Source organism: Haliotis rufescens, unplaced genomic scaffold (assembly GCF_023055435.1).
Source record: "Haliotis rufescens isolate VD_foot unplaced genomic scaffold, xgHalRufe1.0.p SCAF_9, whole genome shotgun sequence".
Taxonomy (NCBI): domain Eukaryota; kingdom Metazoa; phylum Mollusca; class Gastropoda; order Lepetellida; family Haliotidae; genus Haliotis; species Haliotis rufescens.
The window spans coordinates 501298-513869 of record NW_025964383.1 but is presented as its reverse complement, the minus strand read 5'-3'; the positions used below and the strand labels follow the sequence as shown (position 1 = coordinate 513869).

The window sequence follows — 12572 nt, the reverse complement described above, 5'->3', positions numbered from 1 at the left end:
TTAAGAACTGCATCACTTCGGCCTTTTTCCCCCACGTCAAGCTGACATGCCGTGATATTGCTCAAAGTGGCGTTAACACTCACTCACTCACTCACTCACTCACTCACTTCAAGCCGTATGTGTGCTAACATGACTGAAGAATCGGAAGGTATCCTTTACTCCGGTCGCGATGGTACATCATAGTTATTTATTCTTTTAGTCACATTAGAGGCCACGGGTGTCCTAGACGTATACGTGTGGCAATATTACCCCTCATTATGATCCATGCAATGGGTGAGTAGTGGATTTTACTAAGGGTTTCACCTTCGATCTGTCTCAGTTTTGTTCCGACATTAAGCTAATGATAATACGTATAAAGTTATCAACGTTACACAGACTCCCCAGGTGAAGTCGTGAAGCACTCTGGATATATCTGAATGACATGGAACATAGAACGCTTCCTGTTCGTATTCATATGAAGTTTAAGTGAAGCGAAATTTAATAACATTACAAAATACTTCTTTGTGTGAATTGTCTTTATTCGTCCTGATATCTCAAAGCACCACATCTCAAATCGTTGAGAGTAAACAGTTTCCTGAAGTGCATGGGTAGGTCAGATGACAAATCTTTTCATAAATGCTGCCCCGTGTGCACGGTAAACCATTGTTCATGGCGGCTTTGGCAAGAGCTTTATAGTAGGCGACAATCTTCAGCTGGAGATTCGGTTTGTAGGCGCCACAGTGGTGTGGGTTCGCCCCATAGTAGGAACAATCTACGTTCATGTTGCCGATATGATTCTTACAGGAATGGAGCCGCACCCCACGAGGTCCTTTACCAGAGGAATTGCCACCTTTCAGTTCAGTAAACGCACACATGGTGTTTCCTGCGCTGATTGTCCCCTGCAAATACAAACTGATGGAGTAAACTGGGAATCACAACAGTTCACAGAATCACAAGAGTAGTCGTTGAACAAACGAGAGTTTGAGTCTCGTAAATCATCAAATTAGGTAAAATCGCTCTGATAATATATTTATTATTTAATTAATAGATAAATTTATTAGATAAATAGAATTAAACATGAGTCATTTTAATTTATGTTACTCATTAGTATACAAATGATCCCTCTAAATCCCCCGAGGGTGTGGGTCAATCGCTTATTTCTTGTTCCTCCGATCTATCATTAAATGTAGTCGAAAGTTACTGAAATAAGTTATGGAGCCATCAATGGAACGTGCATTGCTGTTAGTGGTTCCCCTATATGTTTAATATAGACCAGAAATGTGCTGGAAAATACGTCTTGTGCCACTGCTAAAGATATATAAACAAGACCTGTAGGGATCGGGTAAGAACAGATCTAAACAGTGAGGGTACTTCTGGTGTGAACGTCATACTGACCTTGTCAGATGCGGGTCAGTATAGGTTACCAGCAGCAACCCACACTTGCTGTAAGAAGTGACAAGATTGTTGTAAGAGGCGACTAACGGGATCGGGTGGTCAGGCTCGCTGACTTGGTTGATGCATGCCATCGTCTCCCGATGTCAATCACTGGATTATGTACAGGCCGCCGTCATATAGCTGGAATGTTGCTGTGTGAGGCGTTAAGCAGCAAACAAACAGACATACTGACCTTGTAAGCTGCACCCCTGCTGGCCGAGACTGGCACGGTGACCAGCAACAGACAGTAGAGGAGAGTTTCCATGACGCCTTGACACACGTGGAACCGATAGATATGTACAAACAGAAATACCAGCATGGGGGGAGATACAAACATTAAAACCAGCATGGAGGGAGATACAAACATTAATACCAGCATGGAGGGAGATACAAACATTAAAACCAGCATTGAGGGAGATACAAACATTAATACCAGTATGGAGGGAGATACAAACATTAATACCAGTATGGAGGGGGCTATTTACAATAACACCAGCATTGAGGGAGATACAAACATTAATACCAGTATGGAGGGAGATACAAACATTAATCCCAGTATGGAGGGGGGTATTAACAATAACACCAGCATTGAGGGAGATACAAACATTAATACCAGTATGGAGGGAGATACAAACATTAATCCCAGTATGGAGGGGGGTATTAACAATAACACCAGCATTGAGGGAGATACAAACATTAATACAGAATGAAGGGAGATACAAACATTAATATAGCACGATACAAATTTTAATACGGAAATGTAGTGAGATAAAACAGTATGGAGGGGGATACAAACATTAATACCAGCAATGAGGGAGATAAAAACAGTAACACCAGCAATGAGTAGGATAGAAACATAGACACCAGCAATGAGGGAGATACAAACATTGATACCAGCAATGAGGGAGATATATACAAACAGTAATACCAGCATGGAGGGAGATACAAACATTAACAACAGCATTAAGAGAGAAACACACATTAATACTAGCATGGGGGGAGATACAAACATTAATACCATCATGGAGGGTAATGCAAACATAATTAGCATCATGGAGGAAGATACAAATTTCAATCCGTGCTTGGAGGGGGAAATAAACATAAATACCAGCAATGAGAGAGATACACACATTAATACGAGCATTGGGGGATATACAAACATTAATACCAGTATGGAGGATGAAACAAGCAGTTACAATGGCATAGAGAAAGATACAAACATGTATAGAGCCACGGAGGGAGATACCAACTTGTATACCAACACGACGGGAAATTCAAATTTCAATACCAGCATGGAGGGAGAAATAAACATTAATAACAGCAAGGAGGGAGAAACAAACATTAATACCAGGACAGAGAGGGAAGCAAACCTCAATACCAGCATGGAGGGAGATACAAACATCCATACCAGCATGAAACAGGAACCCCAACACGGAGAGAGATACAAACAGGAACCCCAACACGGAGAGAGATACAAACAGGAATACCAGCACTGAGGGAGATACAAACAGGAACCCCAACACGGAGGGAGATACAAACAGGAATGCCAGCACTGAGGGAGATACAAACAGGAACCCCAACACGGAGAGAGGTACAAACAGGAACCCAAACACGGAGAGAGATACACACAGGAACCCAAACACGGAGAGAGATACAAACAGGAACCCCAACACGGAGAGAGATACAAACAGAACCCCAACACGGAGGGGATACAAACAGGAACCCCAACACGGAGAGAGATACAAACAGGAACCCCAACACGGAGAGAGAAACAAACAGGAACCCCAACACGGAGAGAGATACAAACAGGAACCCCAACACGGAGAGAGATACAAACAGGAACCCCAACACGGAGCGAGATACAAACAGGAACCCCAACACGGAGAGAGATACAAACAGGAACCCCAACACGGAGAGAGATACAAACAGGAACCCCAACACGGAGAGAGATACAAACAGGAACCCAAACACGGAGAGAGATACAAACAGGAACCCCAACACGGAGAGAGATACAAACAGGAATGCCAGCACTGAGGGAGATACAAACAGGAACCCCAACACGGAGAGAGATACAAATAGGAACCCCAACACGGTGAGAGATACAAACAGGAACCCCAACACGGAGAGAGATACAAACAGGAACCCCAACACGGAGAGAGATACAAACAGGAAGACCAGCACTGAGGGAGATACACACATAACACTGTTATGGAAAAAATACAAACAATAATCCCAACATGTACAGGACAGGAAACAAACAATTGCAAGGTTTTACGATTAAACGTTTTACTTACAAGCGACAACTGATGCTGACTGATGAAAACTGTTGAATGTTGAACCCAGTCAATCTGTATGCAGACCTCTGTTAGTGGTGCACATTCACATATTTATGTATGGGGACAGGTGCGAAGAAGAATTTTAATTCGCGGGCACTAAATACAGTTGAGCGGAGCTTGATTAATACCTTTAGATCATATCTGTCAGTTGTGCTGATGCTCACCTCTCTATAACAGTTTTACAGTTTTTAATAAAGGTCATTTTTTTATGAAAGATAAAACAAAATGTTTTACGTATTCATTTACATCCGATATTCAGTAAATTTATTCTGGTTTACTTTTGTCTGGAAAAGACCACCTTGGAGAGAATCGATCCATGGCAGCAGGTCGTGTAGGCTTACGATAGTCTTAGCGCTAAGATCGCTTTGTGCAAGTGGGCCCAGGTCTCCAGTGTGAAGCGCCAATCCGTAGGGTATCAATTGCCCTCATTGAACCAAATCATTTGCAATATGATTATGATAGCAAAATGTAAACAGGTGATGACAACGTCTCACTCGTAGGGGGCACCTGTTGTGTCATATATTCAATCCAGTTGCACCTCATAACTAATTGAATTGGAATTACATGTGTTTTATAGTTTTCATAACACACTGTAACATTACGAACTTTATGTCACAATAAAGATTTGTCACGACCTGATGGCTATTAACTGGATGCACATATGCTCTCCATCGACAGAAATAGCTGAAGTAAAAACAAGATTCATAAAACATTAAGAAAAAATGGAAAATTAAATCAAACAATATGAATAGCCAGGTATTTAACTCGGTCAGGCAGTTGTTTTCTTACGTAACAAGCTTAAAGGGACAAAACCATTTCCATAATCATAAGAAGTCCTCTGTACGACATTATAAGCATGTGCTTATGAATCACTATTAAATAATAATAAGAAGAAGAAGAAGAAATAAGATAAGATAAGATAATAATAAGACATTTAGGGTATTTGACACCCTCACACGAAGAATCATGGCAGACAATAGATCCCACCACCCTCGCTCTTCCCTCAATCGCGTATATTTACCAATTATGATGGGAGGGCGTGGTTTGATTAATGTGGAGGCTCTTCATGATAGAATTGTTTTGTGCACGTTTGCACACATTTATTTGTCTGATGATCCTCTTGTGAAGCATGTCAAGACTCATGATCAAAAAAGGCATACCACAGTTTTCTAATCTCAATGTCAGTGTTGACTATGTTGATGGTTCTGTACTGCTGGACGGTACAGAAATGAGTGTCAACCAAGCGAAATGCCATATCCAGACCACTGCAGCGAGTTTATGTGCAGTGTGTTGGGAAGGTAAGCAAACCCTTTGCTTGGATGAGGTCGGTGGGCCTGAAAAGTGATACAGAAGGCTTTTGTTTCCTGCTCAGGACCAGTCACTTCCCACTCGAAACCGTGATTTTGCATCAACATGTTAATATGAAATGACGACTATGTAATGAATTTAATGAGACTGTCCTACACATTGGCAGTGGATGCCCAGCATTTGCACAGACACGGTATCTGAAGCGAAATGATGGAGTGGCGCGATCATTTTATTACCATCTTCACCATGCTTGTGGTTTTGACACAGAGGTCAATCCATAGTAATACCCGAAATATGTAGAGGGCGTCATGGAAAATTATAGATACAAAATTCTTTGGAATAGTTCCATTTACAGCCTCAGGCGTATCCAGGCCAACAAACCTGATCTTTTTGATAAATCTAATGAAATCATCAATATCATTGAATTTCCTGTCCCTTTTGACACCAATGGGATTGCAAAAGATGCAGACCTTCGAAATGTCACGCTTGCATCCTAAGTACCAAGTTTCCCAACTCCCATTTTTCTCGGTGCCTTGGGTTTGGTACGTCCCATTCTGTTGACTGACATTGAGAGAGTCCCCGGGTTTGCTACCAGGAATACAGATCTTCTGACACTCTGTGTAATGCAGAAGGCTGCAGTGTTAGGGAGTCTTCACATTTTCCGAAAAGTTCTGGGTGGGTTTGACTAGGCAGCACTTCCTGGGAAAAGTCCCATTCGCTGTCTGGGCTGCGTGTAGAGGGGGCAAGGGCCCTGAGCTGACGATAAGCCTAACCAGCCTGACTGTGCCAGGATCACCCAAACCCTCTTTGCTGCATTTTATATTTTACTTTGTAATAACAATTTGTAATTAACTTTGTTAATAATAATAATAATAATAATAATAATAATAATAATAATAATAATAATGCACAGTCATTATCTATTCCCGTGACTCTCGTGAATAGGGAGGTTTAAACTTCACATAAAGCAAATGTTTTTAAACCATATATGACATTGGATCAAAAACACATTCAGAAGCCCTACAGTTCAGGCTGGCCTTCATTGGTGTAAGGATTATTCTCATACACCAGTGTAAAGTAGAAATAGTTTTACACACACATTGAGGATTAATGGATAAATGTTAAACATTGTATCTAAAATTAAAAAAATGATATTTCTTTATTTGCAATTCTGAACTAAGATGTAAAAAGAGAACAAGATTGTTCAGTAGACAACATTTAAATTTCCTTCAAATTACGTTAAAATGTCTTCTCAGATTCTGTAAAGCATTATCAACACGAATCCATTAAAGTTCAAAACTAATAAGCTCAAGAGACACAAGGTAAGATTCTCTTTATCATCCAAAATCATTCTTCCAACTTTTTCAGTTGGTAAATTGTATTAAATAAGAGGTGTCCTGAGTGTATATGAAGCATTGCTTACCAGCTTCAGTAGCAGAGGGATTAGGGACGCCATTCGATTGTGGCGTCATGGCAACCGATGACACGACAATGATCTTCAAAAACATTGTCATGCAATATCATTGCATCGATATCTCCTGGCAGATATCACTTGATCTCGCCCAAGCGATATCTCACGTGGATGTCAATTTAGGATGATAAAGTGCCTTACAAACTGACAATGATATAACTTTATGTAAAAGCTGGACAAAGTCGTTCTCTGGGTCCATGTATTTTATTAATACTGAAGATGGTAGACCTAAACAATAATACACAAACTTTTTATATACTTGGTAACATCATGTATGGCCTTTCATAGATGATAATGCTGCATCTTATCTGCATATTACACATGTATATAATAATAACATATGGCTGAAAGTATCAGTTATCATACATTTATATTCATCATCGTAATACACACAGTGTGTAATTCTTTTCAATGAACACAATGCATAAAAGTACAATATAAACATTTGCATGGTAGAAAGTACCTTTTACATACAATGTCAAACATACCAATAGCACTAACCTCCAGTAAAATAACAGATCCCGTGGGTATGAACACCTTTATAACGGTTTTTACACTAAATAATCTAACTAATTACAAAGTAACTTACCAAAAAAAATATAGACAAGCAAATGACAATGTACCCGCCGAGGTTTATAGACTTACTCCCAACTACCTCTGTTACATCTGTAAACGACTGGAATGGGCTTCCAGGCCTAGTAGGACGTAACTACAATACAATATACAAAACTGACAATTCCATTCAAATACAGTCTTAGTAATTAACAACTTATAAAGTGCATAATTCTATAAACCACTCTGAGATTCGAGCCTTATTTAAGTCCCTCGCTTGCACGTGGCATTGAAACGTAAACAAAATGGAACAAAAGAAAAAACAAATGAGTAGAAGTGTATAATTACAGTACAAGGGAAATTCGAGTTTCATGTAGTACAGCATGACCAACGGGAGATAACTGCTGATGTGATAGATAACTATAACAGCAGTCACTACATCTAAAACCCGTAGTTATTTTATTAATCTCATAACACAACTGAAATATTATGCACTTCTTTGTGCTCACACAACCACTGAGAAAAGAAATGTTGACAAGGTTACAATTCTACTACTTGCAACGCTGATGAAAATACATGTAAACAATGGAACAGCCTCTCCACGGCGTTCCTATACTCTATAGTACAGGGGCTGCTACAAGATGGTAACTCGATACTTAACACAATTTCTACAAAATTTAACTTTGCCACTAAAACCATCACAGACAAATATACTACTAGAGCATCACCCGACAATATATCAGCTAAAGGGGTCTACTTACTCATTGATAAGTTAGCTAATGAGAGCTGGTCCAAAACAATGTGCTCTGTGTTGAAACAACGTGCTCGGCTGGCTGTCTAAAACAATGGAATTGGCCTGGGCGGAAGATGGAGTGATAAACAGAGCATTTTGGGATATCCCACAGCAATTAACTAAGGCCAGTTACGTATTTATGAACTTGTAGAAAATAAACAAATCTTAAAAGGATATGGTTACATTGACATATAAAATAACTTCTTAATGAGGAATGTTCACAAACATTTTCGAGCACAGTCGGAAACTGCCGAAGATAAAGTAAGCAACAGTGCGTGTCTGATAGCTACTTTACGTTATTTTACAAGAAATAGAACAGTGACCTTGACCTTTGACGTATCCTACAAAACCATATCCAGTGCACGGACCCGTCCCAGAGTAAGTGAGAGAATGAGTTACGTTTAACGCCGGTTATGTAATTGGCGGCGGATCACGGGTTCTCGGTAGCCAAAACGTTGTCCGTCAGCAACTGCACAAGACGTCATGACACAGCTAATAGAGGCACAACGGGGCAACGTCCCTTGACAATTGGAAGCTAGAGACTCGCAGTCAGCAGTAGCCAGGGTGTTCAGTGTATCCTACAGTTTGCGTCCGTACCAACAACCTCGCACGTGACCTGACCGACCACGGTCTGACCGACCCCACGGTAGAATTCGAACCGGGTCACGTGATTTGCAGCAAATTTCCATGAGGTTTGTTACGTCTGAACTTGATGAAAAGTGTTACAACTATTCTAATTAAGCACTGTCATCACTCTTCTTTATGAATATTGTAATCACAATACGAGACAAAATGTTTTAAGTACACGATGAAGATTAGGAGTGTTACTGCTACACTTGAAGATGTGAGGTGAAACGGGGTTTAACGTGTTCAAGATTATTACATGTATTATTGCGCACGTTATTGTGAGTGTGGCTGCTTGTACTTGTCCGGACTGATGCCGGTTTTATATGAAGATTGCAGTTACCACTACACTCTATGAAGATTGTAGTTACCACGATGCTCTATGAAGATTATAGTTACCACTTTACTCCATGAAGATTGCAGTTACCACTATACTCTATGAAGATTGTAGTTACCACTATACTCTATCAAGATTGTAGTTACAACTATACTTGATGAAGATTGTAGTTACCACGATACTCTGTGAAGATTGTAGTTACCACTATACTCTATGAAGATTGTAGTTATCACGATGCTGTATGAAGATTGTAGTTACCACTATACTCCACCAAGATTGCAGTTACCACGATGTTCTATGAAGATTTTACTTACCACTATACTCTGTAAAGATTGTAGTTACCACTATACTCTGTAAAGATTATAGTTTCCACTATACTCTGTGAAGATTTTAGTTACCACTATACTCTATGAAGATTGTAGTTATCACGATACTCTATGAAGATTGTAGTTACCACTATACTCTATGAAGCTTGTAGTTATCACGATACTCTGTGAAGATTGTAGTTACCACGATACTCTGTGAAGATTGTAGTTACCACGATACTCTGTGAAGATTGTAGTTACCACTGTACACTATAAAGATGAATGCACTGGACGCCGAGCTGAACGGACGTGTTTTTTGTAGCTCCTCCAGACAAGGGTTATGTAATGACATAAGCCCACAAGGGCGAAACAGTATGATGAATACTACAGCCTTGTGAGAAAGTGGACGATAATAATTGTGAATTACTGGAGATTCGTGATGCATTACCCTGAGATATTTGGACTATTTTGTGATTGACCACTGGACATCTCAATGTAAGGTAAAACAATCCTTCTTTATACCTTTATATTGACAATGAGTCAAAGTGCTCAAGCGTACTCAACACAACTGCCAGATGAACTGGACTACAATATATTGAAGCAGCTTGAAGAGATAATTGGCGAAAATGATAGAAAGACTTGTGAGCAGAAATTGGTTGACGCCTATGATAATGATGATACAGGGCTCAATCATATCAGAGAATCTGTCTATGATGTAGCTAAAGCAGAGTGTGGAGACTTTCCAGAGGGCATTTTGATTAAGAGAGTCAATAGAAGTGGTCAAACTAAAAGCGTAGCAGAAAAATATGCATCTGATGTGTATCTGCTCTATAAGTTTGTTAAAGGTGCTATTCCAGCTCATGTGATTCAGACTGATGTCTTAAGTAGACCAAAGCAAGCCTGTATGAAGCCTACTACTGATGTAGCTATGGAAAAGGACAAGGACATATTGTCAAGTGTATTGGCGAAACTAATGTTCTTGCACGAAGATGTAAACAAGAAGTTTGACAGTGTGCGCAGACAACTGGATCAATTTCAAGACAAATATGACAGAGATATGTTACAGTTAATCAGTGCATATGATGAAAAGAGCGATGAAGTGAAAAGGTGTACGGTTGTGATTCAGACACTTCGTTCAAATGAACAGTCAATGAAGACGGACTTAATTCAATTACGTAATCAACTCAAACAGAAAGAGACTGAGTTACTTGAATTGAGAGGAAATGTGAAAGAAACAATTATATCTATTGACAAGAATGTGCGCGTTGTCGATGGAAAAATAGATTGCATGAACACGAGAAACAAACTTTTATATTCGGAGACTGTTACGAAGGGAAGCCCAAATTCCAACAGACCTATATCCCCACCCATTCAGAGGACCGATTACACGAGTATAGACTCTCGTCAATTCCCAAGCCTCCCATTCAGACCTCAGACTCATGACAATGCAGGCAGTAAAGACCCAAGCTCTGAAGACACTTCCCCAAAGCCGCTCATTGTCAAGCATGATGGCGTCGACAGACAAAAGCAAACTAAACCTGTAAACAATGTAAAGGAGACAAGAAATGTTACATTCAACAATCAGTGGGAAAAGTCTTTTGCCGGTGTCTATAGAAATAGAAACAAAAGACTGGTCCTAAGCTATGTCAGAGCTGACGAACCATTTGACGTTGTTAAAGATGCTATATGTGACTATGCTAAGAATCGTGATGTAACTATCACAAATGTGAGACTCATGAAACACTGGGAAGGGCGACGCAATCCTACCTTCACCATTCGAATAACTGTCCCACAGCAATGTGCAGATATCATCTTGGATGATGACTGCTTCTGGCCCGAAAACGTTAACTGTCGTGAGTGGCTACCGAATAATGTGTGGTACAATGACGATAAGGCTGAACATTAATAATGTTGATGAACAATTTTAGACTTGCGACATATATACTTGTTCTAATGGCAATCCTTCGCATGATTACGTGGAATGTGCGTGGGGCATTGAATTGCTTAGATGAAATTCGCTCAAAACTAATGAGCTGTGACATTTTGGTTATTACCGAACACTGGCTGGACGACACACGTGAATATCTACTCTATGACTTGGATGATGACTTTAACGTCTATGTTAAATGTCAGCATGACCACTTATCTCAAAGAGGCGCAGGGGGTATAGCCATATTTATTCGTAAAAGTACATGTCGGAGGTCGTCAGCAATTAGTATTCCTTCAAGCGAGCATATCATTGGGGCTAAACTCTTCATTAATAAATGCCCTATGTATATAATTGGTGCTCGCCTTCCCTCATCTAACGTATTAGATAGTGTATACATAGAAGAAGTTAATAATGTACTGGAGATTTATGATAGATGTTCTCATCAAGTGGAGACAATTCTTCTGGGTGATTTTAATGCAGACCTGCGGCATGGAATTATATTGAAACGCAGAGCGAAATATCTGCAAAGAGTGCTCACTGAACGGAATCTAATCTCTGTCGTACCCCTTGACGATAATGCCTTTTTTACCTTCACAAGTAAATGTAAAACTATAAGAAGTATGATAGATTATGTGTTCATTAATCTCCAACATGTAAGTAACGTTGTTGGTTATACTTTAGATACTGGTGTTCAATACTCAGTATCAGACCATTGTCCGATATTCCTATGTCTGAGTACTGATTCCCAGCCACGCCACCATGGCGGTGAACATCTAAACTGGCGTAAAGCTAATGACGTAGACTTTATGTTATACCGATATGAAACTGAAAACTATTTTAGATGTGCTCAGTTTGACGAAACTCAGTACGCATCTCCTCATGAATACATTGAAAGTTATCACGACTATATCCTACAAGCGTTACATGCTGCAGCTAAACTAAGTATACCATCTTCAAAATTCCAATCTCATTTAAAACCATACTGGAAAAAAGATAATTTAAATACGTTGCATCGTACAATGCGACAACGCCGTAGTGAATGGATCTATAATGGTAAATCTCATGATAAAGAGGATGCAAATTACATTGAGTATAAAAGAGCAAAACGTATCTTTAGGAAGCAGCATCGCCGTTCCAAACAAAAACTGAAAGACGAAAAGTTTCAGGAAATATATGAAGCAGCTGAGGTTGATATAACAGAGTACTTTAGAGTAACCAAGAAATATAAAAGAAAGAAGGAACAAACCCAGACGCTTGTGTATAATGAAGAGTCCTGTAATACACAGGAAGGAATTTGTAATCTGTTTTCCAAATATTTCAAGGATTTATCAATGCCAAATCATGATATCAATTTTGACTCAGATTTTACTGATTATGTGAATATTCGCATGGAACAGATTGAAAATGACTCGTATAATGACCAAGGGAACAGCGACGTTAGTTCCACGTTGATTTGTCCTTTCACATCTGATGAGTTATTGGCAACTATAAAACGTCTAAAAA

General features: G+C 39.6%; 2 protein-coding genes across 2 annotated transcripts; one reads left to right on the top strand and one right to left on the bottom strand.

Annotated features, from left to right (window-relative positions):
- Nucleotides 1-518: 518 nt before the first annotated feature.
- LOC124152614 lies at nt 519-3766 on the bottom strand. Its single transcript, XM_046525602.2, has 3 exons — nt 3708-3766; nt 1607-1683; nt 519-878 (listed from the first exon to the last, which is right to left on the bottom strand). Exons 2-3 carry the CDS (start codon nt 1676-1678, stop codon nt 549-551), a joined length of 402 nt encoding a protein of 133 aa, XP_046381558.2. The 5' UTR covers nt 1679-1683; nt 3708-3766; the 3' UTR covers nt 519-548.
- On the top strand, nt 2957-3643 carry LOC125377462 (circumsporozoite protein-like). Its single transcript, XM_048391038.1, has one exon. The coding sequence runs from the start codon at nt 2957-2959 to the stop codon at nt 3641-3643; it is 687 nt and encodes a 228-aa protein (XP_048246995.1).
- Nucleotides 3767-12572: the final 8806 nt, after the last annotated feature.

Coding starts and splice junctions, on each gene's coding strand:
- LOC124152614 (XM_046525602.2), bottom strand. CDS start 1,678: ATGGAAACTCTCCTCTACTGTCTGTTGCTGGTCACCGTGCCAGTCTCG. Junction 879..1,606: donor GCAGGGGTGCAGCTTACAAG/GTCAGTATGTCT, acceptor TTGTATTTGCAG/GGGACAATCAGCGCAGGAAA.
- LOC125377462 (XM_048391038.1), top strand. CDS start 2,957: ATGCCAGCACTGAGGGAGATACAAACAGGAACCCCAACACGGAGAGAG.